The 26,697-nt window shown below is 41.6% G+C and overlaps 1 protein-coding gene across 1 annotated transcript; it reads left to right on the plus strand.

Annotated features, from left to right (window-relative positions):
- Positions 1-25,102, plus strand: LOC110491010 (eukaryotic initiation factor 4A-I). The gene is made up of 11 exons (XM_036949980.1): positions 1-170; positions 1,499-1,556; positions 1,817-1,949; positions 2,426-2,565; positions 7,298-7,466; positions 7,617-7,726; positions 16,607-16,750; positions 17,666-17,803; positions 23,189-23,278; positions 23,669-23,748; positions 24,049-25,102. Exons 1-11 carry the CDS (start codon positions 148-150, stop codon positions 24,191-24,193), a joined length of 1,230 nt encoding a protein of 409 aa, XP_036805875.1. The 5' UTR covers positions 1-147; the 3' UTR covers positions 24,194-25,102.
- Positions 25,103-26,697: the final 1,595 nt, after the last annotated feature.

Raw genomic sequence — 26,697 nt, forward strand, 5'->3', positions numbered from 1 at the left:
TCTTAGATAGCCAATAACATGTCACAATGGGGTTAACAATATGACTCTAGCGTGAATGATAGTCCCCTTCAGCAATCACAACCTGAGCTTCCCAGACCACGTTGTGGTATATAACACTTTTTCGCGGCGTATTCGCCCTTTGTGATAATGTCGGCAGATTATGAAGAGAGGTAAAGAAACCTGCAAATTGTTCCATTGTTTTATTATAACCAGTTACACATATGGCTAGATGAAATAACGCGGTCAGCCCCGCAATTCCTTTATAAAATGAAACATGAATGTTTTCCTTGTGCTGTCGCTTTAGTGCTAACTAACGTTAGCAACTGTAAACTAGCTAGTGGTGGCCGTATTGGAGCCACTAGCTAGCTGGCCAGGTCTAACTGCAAGCCCGTAGTACATGTTCCACGTTATTGTGCCCTGTGTTATTGTAAACACTGATTTGCTGGCCAGCCCACGAACGTTACTTGAGTAATGCTGGGTGAAGGCGAGCTGCTAACATCGGCTAAGATGGCTAACTAGTTATTTGGCAGGCGAACACCAGACAGGGGTTGCGGGAAAATGGTGGCCTGTCTCACCAGCGAGCCCCGCCATGGTGCCCAGGTCACGTTGAGCGAACAGACGTTAACTACGAACTCCCGGTAGCTGGTGTCTCGCTAGCTACAGTTCTTATCCGGAATATTATGCGTAGGCGCTTGTTGTTTTGGTGTAGTAGCATCGCTAGCAACAGTTCTTATCCGGAATATTATGCGTAGGCACTTGTTGTTTTGGTGGAGCAACCCTTTCCGCTAACCTTGTGCGCTATGACCACATGCTTTTCGGGTAAAGGGTCGCTCGGCCTGGTGGCGGTGCGTTATTTGTATTTTTTTTCTTTATTGCAACAGTGAAGGATTTTCTATCAGATGGGCCATCCGGTTGAGTGACTGCTCCTTCCAGTTAGTATGGTTAGCTATCCCTGTTGAATGTGTCGTTTTGCTTGTTAGCCAAGGTTAGTAGTGTAATCATTTACAGTTCCACTCGGGACTAACCAGCCAGAGAACCCCCACCAATGTGTTGTCCACCATTATTCAAAATCTCTCTGAGTGCAAGTTAATGCATGGGCGTGTTCGAGTCGTCTGCACTGGGAAGACTTAATGAAATATATATATATATTTTTAAATTCAGTGGCGTCACAAACTTGGTTGTGTGTGTGTGCCCCAACTTCTGCATCGTTGGTCGCCAGCACCACCATCTTATGCGAGTTTATTATACATGGGGGGGGGGGGGCCTCGATGCAGTCATTGGCACTTCATGTCATGCCCATTACAATCACTCTCTCTGGCATCAAACCCCTTCTAGATGAATTCAGGCATGTCATCCCATTACAATCACAAACTCTGGCATTAGACCCCTGATACATTTGTGGTTAGAAATGTTTTTGTTTGTGATATCATTAGAATGTGCTAATGTGTTGTGAAACACATGCATCATCTAGTATTGACATGTGGACGTTTTCCTCCAGAGACCTCTCCAACAGAGACAATGGCCCTGAGGGCATGGAGCCAGATGGCATCATTGAGGTAAAGTTAAATGTTTTGTTTGTGTCAGGCAAGTTTGTCAAAAGTTGGATGAAGGACCAGTTAAATTGTTGAATAGTTGAAAGGCATGTAGTCCAATGGGGTGGAGGTGAAGATGCGTACATCTCACACCCACAATCAGGGTCTTGCTTGGTTTTCCATCTCTCCTCTGGTAGTTAAAACAATACTGGGAGTCTGTAAGGACTACAGTATCTGGGTACTATATACACTAACCGTGGTCTGGTATTTTTCTCTCTCCACAGAGTAACTGGAATGAGATTGTGGACAGCTTTGATGAGATGGCCCTGCGTGAGACTCTCCTGAGAGGAATCTATGCCTATGGTTTTGAGAAACCATCTGCCATTCAGCAGCGGGCCATCCTCCCTTGTATCAAGGGTAAGTTCAAGTTTCCTAAAATCAACTCCCACACACAGTATATTGTGTGTGGGAGACCTCTGCATGTTTGTTCGTTTCCATCAACTTATGAAGATGGGTATAACTTCAATATCAATAGTGTTGATTTTTGTGGTCTTTTTCTGTCAATATCTAGCCTAAGTTGTCGCTGACGGAAGTTGCTTCTATAGTTAATTAATCCTCTTCATTCCTATGTGGAACATTAGGTTTCCTTGATCATAGTACACTGGCTTTTATTTATTCCATCGTATCCTACATGTCAGGTTTGGAGCCTTTCTCAATCATGAGTCTAAACAGTGAACCAAATGCCTATTAAACTTATCCATGGTCATATTCACTAGAAACCAACTGGGATGAAACTGGGAAGGACCAGTCTGAATTTGTCCAATAAGAAACACTTGGTATTAGTGTTTTGTTATGGTGTCCACTAATGAATACCACCCTTCATTCCCCACCAGGTTATGATGTCATTGCACAGGCCCAGTCCGGCACAGGGAAGACCGCCACGTTCGCCATCTCCATCCTCCAGCAGATTGATATCGAGCTGAAGGGCACCCAGGCCCTGGTCCTCGCCCCCACCCGAGAGCTGGCTCAGCAGGCAGGTTACACACACACTTAAATTGCTCTAAAAACTGTCCACATTAAATGCAACTTCTGTACCCTTTACACACTGTCGTGCCAACTCAAACGTACCATGCTGGATCTGATATTTTTGATATCGCGTGTGCCTTTCCAGCAGTGTTCAAGCAACCTATGGTGGATGAATAGCCAGCACAGTACAGCTTGGCTTCACTCTGCTCTATAGTGTGAATCAAACCCTGTAGCTTGACGCTGTAATGTGCCACACCTGTCACTGGGCAAGGCGGTGTGTTTGAGTGGGACTGAGTCTTGTCTGTCAGGATGAGAGAGATTCTTCCCAACTGCCTGCCTGTGCAGTGAGCAACATGTTAAGGGCTCAAACTCATGAGTTACAAAAGTACTGTTGCCTGTCCGATGATGACTAGCAAACTAATGAACATGTATGCTAAAATTATCTTGAACATGGAAGTACTTAAAATGTGACTTAGAATAGGGCAGTCAAATGTTCGGCCTACTGCACTAACACTATGGAGACTCTAGAGCGCCTGGTTAAATTGTTTGAGAGCATTTTCAAAGGGATACTTTGGGATTTTGGCAGTGAGGCGCTATATCTACTTCCCCAGAGTCGGATGAACTCATGGATACCATTTTTACGTCTGCATCCAGTATGAAGAAAGAATACTCAGAAAATTCTTGAAGTGTCCTTTTAAACTCTCTGAATGGTTCAATTTGTGATCAATAGAGTGGGCAATGTAACATCTGAAATTGACATTTTAATTACTTTATATTGTGCTAATTTCCCTAATGTGGACAGATTTTACTGCCTTACACAAGCTTGTATTTTCACCCCATAAAATGTAGTGGAAATCCACATCCTTTTTTTGCTCAGATTGGTGGTGATGGTATGAAACTTTAGTCATCACAATGACATAAGATCAATTGGTGACATAAGATCAATTGCTTAAAACAGATCATTAACTTCGCATAATCAACTGTACAAAACCAATGGGGTGTGCAGGACTTGGAACTGAGTTCATTTTCAAACTCTCATAAGACACAAACAATTAAGGACATTCTCTCTATAAAAGTCACTGGCCACACACCAATACACAGATGTGACAGAAATGATCACTTAAGCCGGGTGTACATTACACGATTTTGGCCACGATTTAGCTGTCCCAGAAGTTTTTGAGATTGGAGAAACAAAATCCCCATGACGTTGCCTACTTGGGGGGTGCAGCTGTCACCGATGCTCGTTTAATGTGAACAGGTCAGACACAATCTGAGGGCTACCGATCTAGTCTTTGAGCAGTCCCAGACATCCTGATATTTCCAAACATGTTTGATTTTTATTGGCACAATTTGCAATGCTCTTTTAGTGTGAGATGTGCAAGGACACGTTTTGAGAATGGTCATCAGCAATAGCCAATGAGAGCTCGTCAGCGAGTTGACGTTGTTTCGCGTCACCCGGAATGTGTACTCTCGAGCAGGTGCAATGACTACTACTAGTATGCATTTGTAGTTGTCTTTAGCCAAAGCCAAATTGTCATTGTTACAGCTCTGAAGTTCACAAGCAATGTTGTTCAATTGACAATGTTGGCTAGATATTTCAACTCTGTATGGGACGCGTGAATGTCTGAATGAAAACGTTTGAGTCTGCTTTGAGCCACAGCTCGTTGTAGCTATGTTAAATCTAATCCCATGATTGTTTTCGTGAGACGACGTGGTGTCGAGAATTCTCACAACCATGTCAAGAATCTTGTAGTGTGTGACCCCCATCTGTGCCACGTCATTTAGTGTGCACCACTACGTTGGCTAAACACTACAGGAAAGACGGTAGTTTTTAATGTGAGAAGCTCAGCGGTGTTATGGTTTTGAAAGTCATGTAGCATACACCTGGCTTTAAATAGCAGCCAACAGTTGTAAGTGTTGCTATCCTATGCTGCGTTGTGATTAGTTGAAGCTACCTTTCCATGATGGCAGCCTCCTGAAATAAACGTCCAACGTTCCAAAACGCAGATCTTAAGCCTTCTACAAGTTCTCATCTAACCAACCATTTCTAGGTTATTATTCCAGGTTTCCACGTGGCCTTTGAATGGTATAGTTTAAATTAAACAAATTCCTCAGGTTTTTGACCTGTTAGTTTGAACAGAATGTGTAACCTCATCTCGAGCACAATTGATTTCAACATGATAATCTATTTGAGTGATTGACCGTGTTGCTTTTCTGTTTCTGTGACCCCGTCTCAATGTAGCCATGTTTTGCTGATTGTCCTCCAACCTGTGATGTGAAAATACCCCTCCCTCATCGATTAGTTATTTATTGCCACTTGTCAAAACAAGTGTTTTTGTTGTGTGTGCAGTTTTATAAAGTGCTCATCAGAAGAAGAAAAAAATGCAAGTAATATCACTATTGTTGCACATGTACAGTGGGGAGAACAAGTATTTGATACACTGCCGATTTTGCAGGTTTTGCTACCTACAAAGCATGTAGAGGTCTGTAATTTTTATCATAAGTACACTTCAACTGTGAGAGACGGAATCTAAAACAAAAATCCAGAAAATCACATTGAATGATTTTTAAGTAATTCATTTGCATTTTATTGCATGACATAAGTATTTGATCACCTACCAACCAGTAAGAATTCCGGCTCTCACAGACCTGTTAGTTTTTCTTTAAGAAGCCCTCCTGTTCTCTACTCGTTACCTGTATAAAAGACACCTGTCCACACACTCAATAAAACAGACTCCAACCTCTCCGTAATGGCCAAGACCAGAGAGCTGTGTAAGGACATCAGGGTTAAATTGTAGACCTGCACAAGGCTGGAATGGGCTACAGGACAATTAGGCAAGCAGCTTGGTGAGAAGGCAACAACTGTTGGCGCAATTATTAGAAAATGGAAGAAGTCCCAAGATGACGGTCAATCACCCTCGGTCTGGGGCTCCATGCAAGATCTCACCTCGTGGGGCATCATGAGTAAGGTGAGGGATCAGCCCAGAACTACACGGCAGGACCTGGTCAATGACCTGAAGAGAGCTGGGACCACAGTCTCAAAGAAAACCATTAGTTACACACTATGCAGTCATGGATTAAAATTCTGCAGCGCACGCAAGGTCCCCCTGCTCAAGCCAGCGTATGTCCAGGCCCGTCTGAAGTTTGCCAATGACCATCTGGATGATCTAGAGGAGGAATGGGAGAAGGTCATGTGGTCTGATGAGACAAATATAGCTTTTTGGTCTAAAGTCCACCCGCCGTGTTTGGATGTAGAAGAAGGATGAGTACAACCCCAAGAACACCATCCCAACCGTGAAGCGTGGAGGTGGAAACATCATTCTTTGGGGATGCTTTTCCGCAAAGGGGACAGGGCGACTGCACCGTATTGAGGGGAGGATGGATGGGGCCATGTATCGCGAGATCTTGGCCAACAACCTCCTTCCCTCAGTAAGAGCATTGAAGATAGGTCGTGGCTGGGTCTTCCAGCATGACAATGACCCGAAACACACAGCCAGGGCAACTAAGGGGTGGCTCCGTAAGAAGCATCTCAAGCATCTCGAGTGGCCTAGCCAGTCTCCAGACCTGAACCCAATAGAATATCTTTGGAGGGAGCTGAAAGTCCGTGTTGCCCGGCGACAGCCCCGAAACCTGAAGGATCTGGAGAAGGTCTGTATGGAGGAGTTGGCCAAAATCCCTGCTGCAGTGTGTGCAAACCTGGTCAAAAACTACAGGAAACGTATGATCTCCAATTACAAACAAAGGTTTCTGTACCAAATATTAAGTTCTGCTTTTCTGATGTATCAAATACTTATGATAAAAATTACAGACCTCTACATGCTTTGTAAGTAGGAAACACTGCCGATTTTGCAGGTTATCAAATACTTGTTCTCCCCACTGTATGTGTAGATAGTACATTTAGTTTTTCACACCTTATTGAACAGTGGGGACTGTGAAGATGCATACGCTTGACAACATATGCTCTATACACATGTTCATATGGATTTTGTGTGGTAGTAGAGTAGTGGCCTGAGGGGGCACACTTAATGTGTTGTGAAATATAAATATAAATATATATATATCTGCCTTAATATGCGGAAACAGTTTGATGTATTTATTATGGATCCCCATAATTTTGCCGTTGTCACAAAGTACTTTTACAGTAACACAGCCATAGACTAGGGAGCAAGCGGAAGCACAGTCGCCAAGGAAAGCTTCCATTGGTACATATTTGTTTACATGTCCATGGTCTCTTAGTAGGTAGGCCAAACGCAATTTGGTGACTTCTGGTGTCATCAAAATCAACCACTGCATGTTTTTGGACTCATTCAGGGGATCCATAATAAATACAAATATCACAAACTGTTTCTGCATATTGGTTATTGATTTGGACACTTTCAAGCTGTGATTTGACATTGGGCTATTTTATCGAAATGTTTTATCAGAAAGCAGCGACAGCATCATTTTCAACCTTAGTTTTATAAATTGAACTTTCAACATTTTGTATTGTTCTTAATAAGGTAATAACTGCTGAATGAGTCCAAAAACACGCTGTGATTTGATTTGAATGATATACCAAAAATCACCAAAATGGGTTTGCCCTGCTAAGAGACCATGGACATGTAAACAAATGCATGCCAAAGGAAGCTTTCCTTGGCCACTGTGCTTCTGCTTGCTCCCTAGTCTAGGCTGTGTTACTGTAAAAGTACTTTGTGACAACTGCTGGCTTTGAGTTTGATTGACTTCCCCCTCTTCAACAGATCCAGAAGGTGATCCTGGCCCTCGGCGACTACATGGGAGCCTCGTGCCATGCCTGTATTGGCGGAACCAACGTCCGCAACGAGGTGACAAAGCTCCAGGCTGAGGCTCCCAACATAGTGGTTGGAACACCAGGCCGCGTGTTCGACATGTTGAACCGCAAGTTCCTCTGTGAGTGATGTCCGTCTTTTTGTTACCAACCGTTTGTCAAACTTTTCTCAACATTGTTTACAGCTGTATGTTTTTGTTTACTGAAGAGTATTGACATTTCATTTTGTGTTCAAGTTTTGTCTAAACCAAGTGCTCATCTTCCCCCCTCAGCTGCTAAGTACATCAAGATGTTTGTCCTTGACGAAGCTGATGAAATGTTGAGCCGGGGTTTCAAAGACCAGATCTACGAGATTTTCCAGAAGCTTGGCACTAGCACACAGGTATGAAGACCGATTGTGTCTAACAGTACGTTAGGAAGTTATGCTCTACCTGAAGCCTTTGCAATTTTAATTACTTTTATTTATTCGATGTAGCCCAATTGAGACCATTGTCATGTCTCATTTGCAACAAAAATATAAACTACAAGACAGCTATAAATACATTACATCAGGTTATTACAAGTTAGAATCGTCAATTGAAATAATTGCACACTTCATTAAACAGTTTTAAACTACCCCATCGGCACCAGGGAATCCAGGTGTAATTTGTTTTGTAAGGTATTCCATAACTGGCGCGTTAAAACTAAATACGGATTTACCTAAGTTTGTGGAGACAAGTGGGAACTTGAGTTAACAAACCCTGTGAATGAGTGTGGTAGCTCATATTTTTGTATTTCAACAGTGAAGTGAGTTATGTTGGAAGCTTGTGGGAGTAATGAAGTGGTCTACAGAACTTTAGTGAGGTCCAGCTGACCTTCGGATGCAGTGATGAATATTAAAACTGTCACCTGTAATTAACCATAGGACGCTATGGTAGACTGCATCCGATGGTTTGAGAGTAGTGGCTGCTGCATTCTGGTAAATGGTGTCACCATAGTCAGGAAAGTTGACTGCACAATCTGTTTCCTGCTGTTAATGGAGAGGCAAGATCTTTTTTTTTTTAAAGCCCTCTTTAAATCTTTTTAACTAGGTCATCAGTATATTTTGTTCGTTAGATCTTTATCAATCCAAACGGACAGATATTTATAGGCAGGAACCCGCTCAATGAGAGCTATCCAATGAAAGACTAGCCCAGTTAGTTAGTTAGAGAACATGTATTTAGTTTTGCCTGCATTAACTACAAGTTTTAAATCCAGGGCTTTCTGTAATGCAACAAAATCAGATTGCAGCTCTAACATAGCTTTGTTAAGTCAGAGCAATAGCATACAAAACGTATTGTATACAGATGAAATTACAGGATTTAATAGATAGACAAATATTATTTATATAAACCGTAAAGAGAACAGGTCTCAATACCAACTTCTGCAGTACACCTTTCGTAATATCCAGGAAACTAGACAGCATCAGAAGGCATACATTGTGTCCTGTCGGTCAGATGGCTCTTCAGCCATTCAGCCACAAGACTCCTTGTCCATGCCTGTTTCAGACCGTTTTTAAATGAGTGGCACGTCTAAAACAAGAATAGTGGCTGAAACCGTATGATGTCCATATCTAAAATCAAACTGGTCCATATTTATATTAGTGAGAAGTTGAAAACCTTAGCTGGGAGTTTGTCAAGGATTCTAATACCTTGGCTAGGCAACATGCTTTAACTTGGAGATTGGGTGGTAATTATCGAAGTCAGAAAGATCCCTCCCTATGTAGGGGGAGGACGTGCAACTTCCCAATTCTTAGGGATAACACCGGTAGCAATTGTCAAGTTAAAAATACAGGTTAAACTTCTTAGGGATAGGCATCCCGTCAGCGGGACACCAGTCGACAACATCCGGTGAAATTGGAGGGCGCGTAATTCAAATAAATAATAAGTATAATTTATTTAAAAGCTTAAATTCTTAATCTAACAGCATTGCCAGATTTACAATAGGCTTTACAGCGAAAGCATACCATGCGATTGTTTGAGGACTGCGCCCCACATATTTTTCAACCAGCACAGGCTTCATAAAAATCTCAAATAGCGATTGAAATTAATCACTTACTTTTGAAAATCTTCCTCTGTTTGCAATCCCAAGGGTTCCAGCTACAACATGAATGGTCGTTTTGTTAGATAAAATCATTCTTTATATCCCAAGAAGTCAGTTTAGTTGGCTCCATCGATTTCAGTAATCCGCTCGTTCAACATGTCCAAAAAGCTACCGCTAAACTTTGTTCAAACAAGTCAAACTACGTTTCTATATAATCCTCAGGTATCCTAAAATGTAAATCAACTATAATATTTCATACGGAAAGAAGTATGTTCAATAGAAAAGTAAAATTGGTAAGCCCGTGTCCTCTTTCACCGCGCGCCAACAGACATATTTTGAACTGGGAGTCTGTACAAAATCTCAAAATTCTTGCTTGTTTTTGCAGAGACAAGCCTGAAACAATGAACAGACTGACATCTAGTGGAAGCCATATGAATTGCAATCTGGGAGCTGGAATTACATAGAACCCAAAGCTTTCCTTCCATTAAGAGCCTGGGAGCTAAAAAACAAAACACACAAAAAATCAGGTTGGTTTTTCTTTGGACTTTTGCCTGCCCTATGAATTGTGTTATAGTCTCAGACATTATTTTAACATTTCTAGAAACTTCAAAAACTTGTTTCTATCCAATGCTACCAGTTATATGCATATCCTGGCTTCTGGGCCTGAGCAACAGGCAGTTTACTTTGGGCACGTCAGTCAGGAAAATAGACCCTAGCTCTAAGAAGTTTTAAAGGTTCAACAGTGGGGCAGATAGCTGTAGTAAGAAGAGGTCAAGTGAATCAGCCCCAGATCTTTAGCAAGGCACTTAATACATCGGAGACATCAAATGGTTGAAATTCAAATAAGGTATTTGCGTCTGTTAGAGCATAATTCTCTACAATCTGTTCTGAGGTGACTAAAGGACTCCCACCAGTGGAATGAGATTAATTTTCAGAGACTTCTTTCAAGCATGTGGCCAGCTGAAGCAAAATGGTTATTAAAAGCACTACAAATTTCTGTTTCAAAGATTAAACCACTTTCCAGAGTTAGCTAGGCTTACCACTAGGTTTGGGCGGTATACTGTATGTACCGGGGTATTTGGAAATGGCCACGGGATGGTTTTTCAATAACGTTAAATATCTGTTTTTCAATACATTTTAATATTTGTAGCTATTTAAGGAATTACCTGCAGCCAACCTGTGCAGATAAAGCAGATTGTATTTTAATTTCACCGGTCACATTATTTTACATTATGAAGTTTGCATAGTTCCCCAGTCACGTTTGTTTTTGTAATTAAGGATCCCTTTTAGCTGTGTCCAGCAACATTACGGTAGTACAATTTAAGAGATTACATTTCCTAGCACATTGTGTTCCTCCAGGCCAATACTCCCTACCACATATGTACAACACAAAATCCACGTGTAAGTATGTGTCTCTTCAGTCCCTGCTGTTCCATAAGGTGTATTCTTATCAGTCGTTTTTAAATCAGATTCTACTGCTTGCATCAGTTACCTTATGTGGAATAGAGTTCCATGTTTCCATGGCTCTACGTAGTACTGTGTGCCTCCCATATTCTGTTCTTGATTTGGGGATTGTGAAGAGACCTCTTATGTCTTGTGGGTTTTGTATGGGTGTCAGCTGTGTCCTAGTCGTTTAAACGGACACCTCGGTGCGTTCAGCATGTCAACACTTCTTACAAAACAAGTAGTGTGTAAGTCGGTCTCTTCAGCTTTGAGCCATGAGATTTACATGCATATTATTGTTATCTCTCATGTACATTTTAGGGCCAGTTGTGCTGCCCTGTTTTGAGCCAATTGTAATTTTCAGAGGTCCCTTTTTGTGGCACCTGACCACACGACTGAAAAGTAGGCTAGGTGCGACAACTAGGGCCTGTAGAACCTGCCTCGTTGATAGTGTTAATTAGGCAGAGGACCTTTTTATTATCGACAGACTTCTCCCCATCTTAGCTACTGTTGTATCAACATGTTTTGACAGTGAGTTTACAATCCAGGTCTACTCTAGCAGTTTAGTCACTGCAACTTGCTCAGTTTCCACATTATTTATGACAAGATTTAGTTGAGGTTTCGTGAATGATTTCTCCCTAATACCAAGCTTTTAGTTTTTGGAATATTTAGGACAAACGTATTCCTTGCCACCCATTCTGAAACTAACTGCAGCTCTTTGAGTGTTGCAGTGATTTTGCTCACTGTAGTAGCTGATGCGTATCGTGTTGAGTCATCTGCATATATACATACACGCGAGCTTTACTCAAAGCCAGTGGCATGTCGTTAGTAAAGATTGAAAAAAGGGGCCTAGACAGCTGCCCTGGGGAATTCCTAATTCCACCTGCATTATGTTGGAGAGGCTTCCATTAAATAACACCCTCTGTTCTGTTAGACAGGTAATGCTTTATCCACCATATCGCAGGGGTGTAAAGCCTTACCACAAGTCTTTCCAGCAGCAGACTGATCGATAAGGTCAAAAACTGCACTGAAGTCTAAAAAAAACAGCTCCCTCAATCTCGTAATCATCCATTTCTCTCAGCCAATCAGTCATTTGTGTAAGTGCCGTCCTTGTTGAATGTCCTTCCCTATAAGCGTGCTGAAAGTCAATTTGTTTACAATAAAATAGCTTTGTATCTGGTCAAACACTATTTTTTTTCCCCCAAAGTTTACACAGTATTGGTAACAGACTGATTGGTCTGCTCTTTGAGTCAGTAAAGCGGGCTTTACTATTCTTGGGTGTCGGCATTACTTTAGCTTCCCTCCAGGCCTGAGTGCCCATACTTTCTAGTAGGCTGAAATTGAAGATGTGGCAATAATGTCCGCTATTATCCACAGTATATTTTTCATCCAGATTATCAGACCCCGGTGGCTTGTCATTGTTGATAGACAACAATTTAGTCACCTCTTCCACACTCGTGTTACAGAATTCAAAATTACAATGCTTGTCTTAACTCATTTGGTCACATATACTTGGATGTGTAGTGTCAGTGTTTTTTGCTGGCACCTCATGCCTTTTTTTCATTGGCAAGATTAGCAAACTATCATTAAAGTAATTCACAATATCAGTGGGTTATGTAATGAATGAGACATCTGATTCAATGAATGATCGAGTTTGCCTTCTTGCCCCAAAATTATACTGGAGCACCATAAATTACATTTTATTTTCATAGTGTAGTTTCTTATTTTATTCAGTTTAGTCACATTATTTCTCAATTTAGAGTATGTTTGCCAATCGGTTTTGCAGCCAAACTTATTTGCCATTCCTTTTTCCTCATCCCATTTGAACCATACAATTTTTCAATTCCTCATCAATCGGGGGGGGGGGGGTTAAATCAAAAAGCATGATCATTACACACCTTCTGCTGGGGACAAAAGGCCACTTTAAAATGTGCAGTTTTGTCAAATGCCACAGATGTCTCAAGTTGAGGGAGTGTGCAATTGGGATACTCTCTCAACCCTTACACTCTTTGCGTAACGCGTATATGCGTCTCATGCACATGACCGATGGGGTCTGACTTGTAGCATATCATCACATCAATAACTTGGTTATAACAAACACTGCATACGTGACAGCTAAGTGGATGCAGAGGACATGATGGATGAACTCAAAATGGGAATGTTTACTGGTTGCTCAGGAGGTAAAGGAGAATTCAGATGTGTGGAATAAATTTGACTCATTGTGGAAAACACTGGAGATCAAGAAAAAGGTAAGGAGCAAAATGTAATGTTCATTTCTCGACCATAAGCTATATCCAACGTTGTTTTAGAGAATTTGGCAGTACTTCCGACTGCAGACCTCATGTGGCCACGCCAGCCCAGGACTTCCACTTCCAGCTTCTTCACCTATGAGGTCATTGAGTATTTCTGTCTAATAAAGCCCTTTTGTGGGGACAAACTTATTCTGATTGGCTGGGCCTGGCTGCCAAGGGGCCTATGCCCACCCCTGGCTGCTCCCCCTGCCCAGTCATGTGAAATCCATAGATTAGGGCTTAAGGAATTTTATTTCAGGTGACTGATTTCCCTATATGAAGTGCTATTCAGTAGTCTTTGAAGTTGTTTTATATTTTTGTTCGGTATAGAATGGAAAATAAATGTGTTGCAAAACTGTTGCTGATAGTTTACAATATAATTTTTCTGACCGTTTGGAACAATGTAAACCACTAAATAAATTAAGCGTTCCGGAGTCTTAACATTTTTTTGTAAAGCCTTTGTTACCTCAGACTAAACATTTGCGTTCATTGCTGAATGCAATTTTCGAAATGGGACGGTTTTAGTGTAAGCTAATTATTCAAGGTTTGCTTTATTTTATTATCAAACTAAAATGCTTGATTTGGGTTTCCAATCATGAATGACTTGTATGCTGTGTGATGACATTAACAAATTATTGAATGAAACAGTAGCCTATATAATCCTGAGTAAGTCACGGTTAATGAAGGCTATTATACTAAGCCTACTAATGATGACATTACATATTATAATGATGATCATAATAGTAATTAACAAGGAGATCAACAGCTAATATGTTTCTGACAATTTGGAACAGTGTAAACGACACTTAAATACATTCTAATACCATATTGGCTGTTCTATTTTACGTGCTACCCCGGCCAAACCCTCATTGTGTGCCGCTCTGAGACTCCCGATCACAACCAGTTGTAGTACAGCCCGGGATCGAACCAAGGTCTAAGGTGACACCGCTAGCCTTGAGATACTGTGCCACTCGGGAGCAATCTGGAGATCGTGTGGTTGCGTGAGGCTAGATGCTCACGGAATCAGGCAATTAAACAAACAGGCAACAAGCAGGATCGGTCTTATTTCTGTAGATATATATGGATGATTTATAAAGCCAGGCACATTTTAGAAATTAGGCCATTGATTATTGACCTAATTAAGTTGGTTTCCTCCTCACTTTTCTTGGACAATTAAGGCGAGCTATTTTCTCGTCTCCTAATCGTTCCGTATCGTTCTCAACACCAATATGCTGATTAACTTTTGCTGTTATGCACATAGCAACATGGTCTAGGAAAAGGCGCCAATTCAACAGTTCACTGATGTTTCAGAACCACGGACAGCGACCGCCATCCAACGAGGGAGAAAGCGCCCCATTGTTCTTTATGTACTATAACCATATACACTTTCAATAGCACGTGTCTTAATGATGGACTGTTCCATCCACATGGCCTCCACAATGGATCAGTCCACTCAGACAGGCGCCTAAAGACATCTCGGTCGACCAACCGCCTATTGACTGACCAGTCGTCAAAATGGGGTCAGATCTACAGCAAATGTTAGTGCATCAATTCATTCCTCTAATCCAGGGATGGGCAACTTTGATGGGGTGGGGGCCACAATCTGAACTCTTGAGTCCGCAATGGCATGCAGGTCTGTAGACCTACAGGGTGCAGAGAAAATGTAATCCTTTTTTTAATATGGTATCTGAGTGAGAGTGACTATCAAAATAGACAGGGGCTCACCAGTTGGTAATTCAACAATGTTTACAATTTTAGATAACTGCCCATTAGACTAATTTGCAAATGAAATAAAAACTACATTTCACATTGTGTATTCTACTATTCTAACGCTCAACAGTAAGTTCAGACCTGACTGAGTATAAAAATAAAGAGATTGATCCGGGGCCGCCAGATCCCTGCTCTAATGAAACGGAGTAGTTTTAAAGTGAAAACATATTGGATCCCATGTATCCACACTGAACACAAATATGAAGGCAACATTAAACGATTTTGCTGAATTACAGTTCATATAAGGAAATCAAGTCAATTTAAATCAATTCATTAAGCCCTAATCTCTGGATTTCACATGACTAGGCAGGGGCGCTGCAGGCCCACCCAATGGGGAGTTGGACATACTGCCAAATTAACATTTACATTTTCTGGCAACCGCTTTGGTGGACCTTCCTGCGGTCAGCATGCCAATTGCACATTCCCTCAACTTGAAACATCTGTGTCATTGTCTTGTGTGACAAAACTACACATTTTAGAGTGCTTTTTTATTGTCCCCAGCACAAGTTGTGTAATGATCATACTGTTTTAATTTTGTGCACAAAATTTGAGAGAATTGATTTTTGTGCGTATGAAGCATTTCTGGGATATTTTATTTCAGCTTAAAACATGGGACTAACACTTTACATGTTGCGTTTATATTTTTGTTCAGTATAGATGCGTATCGAATCGTCTTGAAAGGGAAAGATGCACATCCCTACAGACTACCCCATGCTAATCAGGAAACTCTTGGGTATGTTGTGAACTGTCATTGCAATTGCTTTGCAGTGTAGCTAGCCACTGAAATACTCTGAATTCACTAGTGCTCTCATCGTATCCGGATGTGTACAGCAGATGGGAGTTATTTTCCTAACTTAGCTAGCTAACACATTTCGAGAAGAAGTTGTATTACGTGCCTAGCTAGCGTTAGCAACGTTTGGTGTTTAATGAGACTGTCTAAACAGCTGAGATAGCAAATATTGTAACAAGTTTTTAATTTTGGATTAGAGAAAGGGAAAGGGGAATACCTAATCAGTTGAACGACAATGGATTCAACTGAAATGTCTTCCGCATTTAACCCAACCCTCTGAATCAGAGAGGTGCAGGGGGGCTGCCTTAATCGACATCAATGTCATCGGTGCCCGGGGAACAATGGGTTAACTGCCTTGCTCGGGGGCAGGACGACAGATTTTTACCAGCTCGGGGATTTGATCCAACCTTTCGGGTTACTGGCCCAGCGCTCCTACCTGCCCAACATGCTCTGGCTTTCAGGAATCACAGTAGCAAGTGCTTCTGCTACACAGTTCAATTATTTAGCCATTTAAACAATACATTTTTTTTTACTATTTTTGCCGCTGGCTTTCATGAGACTTAAACGTGATCTTGTCCCAGGTGTCGGACTCGACGGCAGTTGCTATCCATTGGAGCGTTGCCATTGGTTCCCCACATTCTTGGGCGGGGCATAGCAAAGGGTCAATTAAGCATAATCTCTGGGAATATAGAATCTATTTTTTTTGTCAAGTAGAATGTACTGTGCTTTTCTCAATGTTAGCTAGTACTTGTCCCAACCCTCCTCCCTGGTAGTGCTCCTAGAGAAAGAGCTAGCAAGAGGGAGATGAACAGCTGAGCACACCATAGTAATCTTCAATGATCCATGTATTCCTTTGTCAAGTGATTGCTTTATAGAGCTAATACCTTTTCTCAACCCTGTTTTCCAGGTGGTTCTCCTGTCTGCCACTATGCCTCAGGATGTGCTGGAGGTCACCAAGAAGTTCATGCGTGAACCCATCCGTATCTTGGTGAAGAAGGAAGAGCTCACCCTGGAGGGTATCCGCCAGTTCTACATCAACGTGGAGAAAGAGGTATTGCTGTAATGGATGCATGTTATAGTGCATTTGTGTGTGCACCCGTATAATGAATATATTGCTATTTTTATATGCTCGTTATTACAATCTTGTGAGGCCCTTTGCTCTACTAACAGGAATAAGTCAAGTCATGAAGTAGCCTCATTTGGTCAATACAATACAGTAACTGTCCTGTTAACATGGAATGATAATCAATGAGACATTTAGAAATGGCCTTTCCTTTCTTAAAATTGTAGTATTTCATTATGAAGATGGTTGATTTTGTATGAAAGAGCTTGCTACAGTGATTCTAATGATGAGTTTAGCTATATCCTCTTGAGCACTTTGGAAATGTTGTTTGGGTCCCAAGTTCCCTCTGTGTCTCCAGATCTGTATATAACTAAGAGATGCTCATGTCTCCACCGTAACAATGGGAGTTGTCCCGAAGGCGGGCGACAGGCTTAGGTCCAAAATAAGCCCATAGAAACACATTGGGCTTATTTTGGACAGATGTAGGCTAGAGTGAATCCTCCCACTTGGCCTCTTTATGGCGTCTCCCAAGCTGTTGGAGGAACAATGTTCTTTGGCAGAGGAAGTCGACTGCTCTCCACTATGGCTGGCGTCTTTGTCCCTCTCCACAGCTTTAACTTAAAAGCAACCTCTTCATAATTTAGACGTTTGCTAATACTGTAATATCAACCTTTTGTGTAGATACCCCTTTCACACTACTGAGCTGAGACAATATTTACTGCACTAGCCAGGTTACTAGCCTGGAACTGTGCTGGATAAGGAAAATATCAAAACAAAATATCATAGCATGGATAGTGTAATATGGGTTGGCACGATAGCTTGAAATAGGTGTTCTTGACCAGGTCTTAGGCTTGAAGTTTTCCCATGTCTTCAGACTCAATTCAACCCGCTTTCCTTTGTTAGGAGTGGAAGCTGGACACCTTGTGTGATCTGTATGAGACCCTGACCATCACCCAAGCTGTGATCTTCATCAACACCCGCCGAAAGGTGGACTGGCTGACTGAGAAGATGCACGCCAGGGACTTCACAGTCTCTGCCCTGGTAAGAGCTCCTGCACTTCCAGCTCGCTGTCCATGTCCTACAGTGTTGTCATACCGATAGATGCTAATTGGTTATCCGCCGAAAATACAGTTGACCAGTCATGCATGTCTGTTAATTTGCATAATTTTGTGGAATTCAATTGTCCCGTGTATTTTTGTTAGTCGGCATGCACAGCATACAGAGCCTAGTTTGAGAAGCGGAATAGCCTACCTACCATCTGTCAAGACTAGGTCCTCGAAAAGCCTGTAGGCTACTGGAGTGAAACCTGCTTTTGTAAGCCCAGTCATTGTGTTTAGAATTGTTATTTGTTCCGCAATCACGTGTTCACTTTAGTGGCCACAATTTAGAAAGGAGCTCTTTTTATTTCTCAACTTGTAAAGCGCGCCTTCCATTCGGCTGCGTAGACTATAGCCTGCCTACTGTTGACCTTCAGTGTCCCACCACTTTGGGAGCTTGAGGCACTATAATTGTTTAAAACCTGAATGTTTTACTTCAAATAATGATATCTTATTTTGCTTTAAAGTAGCCTTGCAAAAATTCAACCATAGAAAAGAAAATTGCAAAGATTTTATAAATACTTCCTCGTGCAATTAACTTTGAATTAACAATTAGTTTTGAATACAAAATAAGTAACCTACGTGATTCAATATAGATCCGACCAAGAGGTCACAACTGGTTATGTGAATGAGTGATGCGCGTTTGGAGCAATACTGGCTGTATCCAAGGCTCAGCCAATCGTTCACATAACAGAATGATCGGCTATGAAAAGCCAACTGACATTTACTCCTGAGGTGCTGGCCTGTTGCACCCTCTACAACCACTGTGATTATTATTTGACCCTGCTGGTCATCTATGAACATTTGAACATCTTGGCCATGTTCTGTTATAATCTCCACCCGGCACAGCCAGAAGAGGACTGGCCACCAATCAGAGCATGGTTCCTCTCTAGGTTTCTTCCTAGGTTTTGGCCTTTCTAGGGAGTTTTTCCTAGCCACTGTGCTTCTACACCTGCATTGCTTGCTGTTTGGGTTTTTTGGCTGGGTTTCTGTACAGCACTTTGAGATATCAGCTGATGTGAGAATGCAGCACGCAAAGGCTAGACAACGGAAGAGTGGAAAGGCAGTTTGCCAGTTACAGCAGCGCGTCCCCTGAACGATAACGAAGAGGTAGGTGAGACGCCTGACGATGGAGACGGGTGGGAACGTGATGAAGCCTTATTCATAAACTGTAACCGATAAACAACTGGCATTTGTAAAGTTTGAGATGAGGGTGCAAGTGTGGCGCAACAAGAATTGCTAGCGTTAAGTATCTTGCTATCTGCATCGACTTCTACGTTAGCTAGCCAGAGAAATGTTAAGCAACATTAGCCAACTTATCTGATCAAAGAATTGAGTTTATGGCGTGAAAATTAGCTTGCTCATAAAGTCAGACAGCTAACGCTAGCTTACAACATCAGATGCGATAACATTAGTAACCCAACCAATTCGCTATAATAATAACTGTTATATGACTTCTTGCAGGTCAAGTTATAACGTTAGTTGTTTAGTGGACCCTTGCAATCTGTGAGAAATTTTAAGTAGCTAATGAACTAACAATGTAATAATGTGCAGTGTAGGCCAAAGATATTGTTTTTGTTGTGTTGAACTTGACAGTAACACGTGAGTAAGGGGGGATTATTTAATGTTTTACTCAGTGAATGTTATTTAGCCTTGTGCACTTGATCAATGTCTACTATAGTGGCCACTAACTATAAGTCTGTTTAATTATGTTTCTCCTTTATGAGTATTTTTTCCCAAGTGCAATATTTAGATGTGTGTGTGTGTGGTCACAGGCATTCTATTATAAAGGCTGTCATGGTTAACTGCAATATATTAGTGTCATTTTTTAAAGACTTTCTCAAGAGTGTCATTTGCAGTAAAGTCTAGGCAACAAATAACATTGGAAACGTTTACATTATTTTTCTTTCTTTACATTTTTTGGCTGTAAGTTAGGTTCACATTAACCACTTATTTTACCCAGACTGATCATGTAGATTGTATTCTTTGTTGTTTAATAAGGTACAAACCTGCATTTCAAGAAGGGATCCAGCCTAAATCACTAGAAATTAGGATTTTAAAGCTGATAATTTATTTTTATCCCCCCTAGCAGAGATATGTTTTGTTTCAGTGCAAAAAAAAGTGTCACCTTTTTGGGCCCTCACCAGTTTGCAACCCTGGTTCTATTGGTTTTCATATCAACATTATTTAATTGTCCAGAAGCCAAAAGCACAATCCTAGTCATATTAGAAACCCATCATAGTAGTTGCTACTAGATTCCCTTTAAGTTTCTAACAGATTTAAATCTCGGTCACATATGAATGGAAATGCTCACATTAGGTAGGCCGTTTAGAACTGTTTTCAGCTAATTGCATTTGGGCAAATGTCTGAAAATTGCGTTTTAGTAGCTGCTTCATTACAGGAGTTGCGTGTTCAATGTTGGTTAGTTTCAGGCAAAATTGACCAAAATGTGTGTCCTTTATATACTTAACAAAAATATAAACGCAACATGCAACAATTTAAGATTTTACCGAGTTATAATTCATATGAGGAAATCAGTCAATTGAAATATATTCATTAGGCCCTAATATATGGATTAGGTTACAGATACCTTTAAAAAAAATGTGCCTCAGGATCTCATGGTATTTTTGTGCATTCAAATTGCCAATCGATAAAATGCAATTTGTCTGTAGCTTATGCCTGCCCATACAATAACCCCCCCCCACCAAACTACGTTGGAGCGGCTTATGGTAAAGAAATGAACATTACATTCTCTGCCAACAGCTCTGGTGGACATCCCGGCAGTCAGCATGCCAGTTGCACGTTGTGTTTTGTGGCAAGACTGCACATTTTTCTAGTTAATGAAGGTTTTTGGGAAAGCCTTTCTCCGTCAACCAGAAGTCTTATCCTTAGCATAGCTAACGGTTATAGTCGTAGACATGCGTGCGCTGCACACATACAGATTACACTGTATTCCATCCCTAACTATAACATTTTCCGACAAGATAGAACTGCCAAAAGGTGTGGCGTTGACATCTACTGCAGAGATGGCCTGCAGTGTTCTGTCGTACTGTCCAGGTCTGTGCCCAAACAATTCGAGCTTCTACTTTTAAAAATCCACCTTTCCAGAAACAAGTCTCTCACCATTGCCGCTTGTTATTATAGACCCCCCTCAGCCCCCAGGTGTTCCCTGGACACCATATGTGAATTGATTGCCCCCCCATCTATCTTCAGAGTTCGTACTGTTAGGTGACCTAAACTGGGACATGCTTATCACTCCTACAATCTAAGCTAGATGCCCTCAATCTCACACAAATGATCAAGGAACCTACCAGGTACAACCCTAAATCTGTAACCATGGGCACCCCCTTAGATATCATCCTGACCACCTTGCCCTCTAAATACACTGCTGTCTTCAACCAGGATCTCAGCGATCACTGCCTCATTGCCTGCGTGCCCGCGGTAAAACGACCACCCCTCATCACTGTCAAACGCTCCCTAAAACACTTCAGTGAGCAGGCCTTTCTAATCAACCTGGCCCGGGTATCCTGGAAGGATATTGACCTCATCCCATCAGTAGAGGATGCCTGGTTGCTCTTTAAAAGTGCTTTCCTCGCTATCTTAACCTCTCTGGGTAGGCGGGACGCTTGCGTCCCACATGGCCAATAGCCAGGGAAACTGCAGAGCGCCAAATTCAAATATATTTCTATAAAAATCTAACTTTCATTAAATTACACATGCAAGATAGAAAATTAAAGCTACACTCGTTGTGAATCCAGCCTACATGTCAGATTTCAAAAAGTATTTTCGGCGAAAGCATAAGATGCTATTATCTGATGATAGCACAACAGTAAACAATGAGAGTAGTATATGTCAACTCTGCAGGCGCGACACAAAACGCAGAAATAAAATATAAATAATTCCTAACCTTTCATGAGCTTCTTTTGATGGCACCCCTATATGTCCCATAAACATCACACATGGTTATTTTGTTCGATTAATTCCATCGAGATATATATATCCAAAATGTCCATTTATTTGGCGCGTTTGATCCAGAAAAACACCGCTAACAACTTACACAACGTCGCTACAAAATATCGCAAAAGTTACCTGTCAACTTTGCCAAAACACTTCAAACTACTTTTGTAATACAACTTTAGGTATTTCTAAACGTAAATAATCGATCAAATTGAAGACTGGATCTGTGTTCAAGTCAGGAGCAAAACAAACTGACGCTACTTTTCTGGTTACGCGCCTCTATCAAAAGGTACACATGAAGTGACGTTCGTTCTGAGCTATGGTACTTCATTACACAAAGGAAAAACCTCAACCAATTTCTACAAACTGGTGACATCCAGTGGAAGCGGTAGGAACTGCAGGAAAGTCGATTAGAATTCTGGATTCCCCATGAAAACATATTGAAAAGACTGACTTAAAAAAAAAAAAAAATGTGAATGGTTTGTCCTCTGGGTTTCGCCTGCTAAATAAGTTCTGTTATACTCAGACATTTATTCAAACAGTTTTAGAAACTTCAGTGTTTTCTATCAAATACTAATAATAATATGCATATATTAGGATCTGGGACAGAGTAGGAGGCAGTTCAGTTTGGCACGCTATTTATTCAAAAGTGAAAATGCTACCCCCTAACCCAAACAGGTTAAATAAACATGCCCCGTTCAAAAAATGTAGAACCTCTCCAGACCTGACTGCCCTTGACCAGCACAAAAACATCCTGTGGCGTTCTGCATTCACATCGAATAGCCACTGCGATATGCAACTTTTCAGGAAAGTCTGTAACCAATATACTCAGTCAGGAAAGCTAAGGCTAGCTTTTTAAAAAATGTCCTAATTTATTGATAAATTTTAAGTTCATAACTGTGCTCTCAAACAATAGCATGGTATTCTTTACTGTAATAGCTACCATAAATTGGACAGTGTAGTTAGGTTAACACGAATTTAAGCTTTCTGACCATATCAGATGTCTCTATGTCCTGGGAAATGTTCTTGTTACTTACAACCTCATGCAAATCACATTAGCGCACATTAGCTCAACTGTCCCGTGGGGGGTGTCACCGATCCCGTAGAGGTTATAAATTGAATTGGGGTGGCAGCATTAATTTACATTATCTGCAGAATCTTAAGTTTCTCCATTGTTTCTTAGTGCCTCTATTTGTGTGGAAAACATACTGTCGATCTGGTTAGATCAGCATTTCTTGGTTTTTGATTTCCGTAATGTGAAATGAAGTGCTTGTGGTGTTCACAGATCCAGGCTGACTGTCTTGTTTGACTATAAGTGGGTCTGCATAAGAGTCTACTAAATGTAAAATGTGACACCTTCCTTCCTCCCCAGCACGGTGACATGGACCAGAAGGAGAGGGACCTAATCATGAGGGAGTTCCGCTCTGGCTCCAGCCGTGTCCTCATCACCACAGATCTGCTGGTGAGTTGAGTTCAGGGGACGAAGCAGCACCCTACTACCTGGGCAGAGCACACTGTGGCCTGAATCTTTTCATTCGTTAAATGATATTTATTACATTCTTCTTATGTTAATCAACTTGGCAAACCCTTTTATTCAGTGATATTAAATGTGTAAGTGAGCTCTATGATCTATTGAATTAGCCTATTCTCAGTAATGCCAAAGTTTTAGTCAAGTGGCACATTTTTTGTATGTTATCTCTGGAATCGAACCCATAACCTTTGGCGTTGCTAGTGCTACACGTTTACCAGCGGATTCACATGGAACCAAGCTAGCCTGCACCAGGGTTCAGGGTAATAAAGCAATGGCAGCTAGAGGTCAGTGCAGGGGTGCTGATCATGTTGTTGCTTTCAGGCCCGAGGAATTGATGTCCAACAGGTGTCTCTGGTTATCAACTATGACCTGCCAACCAATCGTGAGAACTACATTCACAGGTATTAAAAACAAAGCTCCATAGGAATAACTTATGTCACTGTTTTTATTATGGCAATCAACATGGTTTATATTGGGGTGTGAATTTTCTGCTTTTCTGACATCCTCCATTTCATACATCTTTGAAATGTAACTAGCTAACCACAAACCAATATCCTACTTTTTCTGACTTGTTCTATAATGTCCTGGTCTCGTTCCTCCTGGTTTGTTCATTCAAATCGTATTTATTTCGCTACCGTTTTGATTCTAAATTCCGATCGGCAGGGTTCGTATTAATCTGGTCTTTAATTGTTGTGTGCCAGGATCGGGCGAGGAGGCCGTTTCGGCAGGAAGGGTGTTGCCATCAACATGGTGACTGAAGAGGACAAGCGCACACTCCGGGACATTGAGACGTTCTACAACACCACAGTAGAAGAGATGCCCATGAATGTGGCTGACCTGATCTAGACTACCCCTGGCACCCTGCCTGCTGGTGATACCTTAACACTCTACAGACCATCATCATCCCACTACCCCCCCCCCCAATTCTCTAACATCTCCCGTTTCCTACCTATCACCCACCTAACCAAGCCTCCCACGTATCCCAATTTTGCGCTCTTAAATGGGTTAGGGGAACTCCTGTTTTCCTCCTCTTCCATGCCCTCTGCGGTCCCTCAGCTCAGCCCCACTCATTTGTTTTTCTATGGATCGCCTTGCTTCATAAAAATCAAGAATTGTATTTTACTTGGCTACAGATGAGATTTGCTATGTTTGTATTAGCAGCAGACTTGATATCCTTGTGGTCTACAAGGACCCTTGCGACTCCATTTCAATAGGAAATGGTGACTTCTTGGGGGATGGGGATTGCATCATTCAGTTCCATTCTTTATTTGCATCGAAGTTATATTCAATCACTATCCATTGCTGATATGCAGTAGTTTTTCTGCAGGAGTGTTTTTAAACAGAAACAAGGGATGACATTGTTAATCTGTTTGATTGTTTTTTTTGTTCCATATGCCCCCTTGGAAGTACCCCCTTGGAAGTATAGCAATTATTTGAATACACTTAGTGGTGTTCCAAACATGTTGGTAGATATTTCTAGTGTGTATAATTGACATTTCACACGGGTTGACATTGAACCCTTGTTCTAAACGTTCATTGACATTTTTGGGGGAGAGCATGACGGTGTACAGAGGGGGGTATTGGGAGTTTTTTTTTTTTTTTTGCAAAGATATTTGGACTCGACAAACCCTATAGGCAAATCAAAATCCAGTACAAACTATTTATTTTCCACCCCTTTTTTATTCATTAGTTTGGTTTCATTTTACAAATTGGGGGAGGGGGATGACTTCAATAAAGTTACCAAATAAAATCCTGCATTTGTTTTGCCAGTTATTTCTCTCCTATTGTACTCAGTGTTTCTCATCATTGCTGAGTTGGTATGTGGTCTGTCTGTTTCAGAATGCAAGATCATTGAGTTGGCCAGATGACCCTGAAATGATTTTCATATTTTTGAGCAATACAGATGTGTAAAAAGTGCATGGTATGGGTTACTTGACAACCAAAACCCATATTCAAGTTCAGCTTTCTAAATGAACCAGATCGACATAATGATCCTGTTTTCTGGAACACCCCAGTGGTCCTGCAGGGGGTTTCAATGCATTCATAGTAGGACCATGAAAGGATTGCATGCTTGTCTTGTATTAGCCCGTAAATGTAGTTCTCATATGAATTCTTGGATTGTCTCTAGGACTAGACAAATGTATACAGTGCGTTGGGAAAGTATTCAGACCCCTTTTCCACATTGTTACGTTACAGGCTTATGCTAAAATTGATTAAATATTTTTTCCCCTCAATCTACACACTATCCCATGACAGCAAAAACAGGTTCAGAAATTTCTGCAAATGTATTACAAAAAAAGCCACTTGCATAAATATTCAGACCCTTTACTCCAGTACTTTGTTGAAGCACCTTTGGCAGTGATTACAGCCTTAAGTCTTCTTGGGTATGATGCTACAAGCCAGGCCCACCTGTATTTGGGGAGTTTCTCGTTCTTCTCTGCATATCCTCTCAAGCTCTGTCAGGTTGGATGGGGAGTGTCGCTGCACAGCTATTTTCAGGTCTCCAGAAATGTTTGATTGGGTTCAAGTCCGGGCTCTGACTGGGCCGCTCAAGGACATTGAGGCTTGTCCCGAAGCCGCTCATGCATTGTCTTGGCTGTGTGCTTAGGGTCGTTATCCTGTTGTAAGGTCAACCTTCGCCCCCGTCTGAGGTCCTGAACAGGATCTTTGTACTTTGCTCCGTTCAGCTTTCCCTCTCCTGACTAGTCTCCCAGTCCCTGCTGCTGAAAAACATCCCCACAACATGATGGTGGCACCACCGTGCTTCACCGTAGGGATGGTGCCAGGTTTTCTCCAGACGTGATGCTTAGCATTCAGGCCAAAAAGTTAAATCTTGGTTTCATCAGACCAGAGAATCATTGTCTGAGTCCTTTAGATGCCTTTTGGCCATCTCCAAGCGGGCTGTCTGGCCACTCTACCATAAAGGCCTGATTGGTGGAGTATTGCAGAGATGGTTGTCCTTCTGGAAGGTTCTAACATTTCCAAGGAGGAAGTCTGTTAGCTCTGTTAGCGTGACCATTGGGTTCTTGGTCACCTCCCTGACCAAGGCCCTTCTCCCCCATTTGACCGGGCGGCCAGCTCTAGGAAGAGTCTTGGTGGTAACAAAACTACTTCCATTTAAGAATGATGGAGGCCACTATGTTTTGGGGAACCTTCAATGCTGCAGAAATGTTTTGGTACCCTAAACCAAATCTGTACCTTGCCACAATCCTGTCTCGGAACTCTACGTACAATTCCTTCGATCTCATGGCTTGGTTTTTGCTCTGACATGCACTCTCAGGTGTGTGCCTTTCCAAATCATGTCCAATCAATTGAATTTACCACAGCTGGACACCAAGTTGTAGAAACAT

Source organism: Oncorhynchus mykiss, chromosome 2 (genome assembly GCF_013265735.2).
Source record: "Oncorhynchus mykiss isolate Arlee chromosome 2, USDA_OmykA_1.1, whole genome shotgun sequence".
Lineage (NCBI taxonomy): Eukaryota > Metazoa > Chordata > Actinopteri > Salmoniformes > Salmonidae > Oncorhynchus > Oncorhynchus mykiss.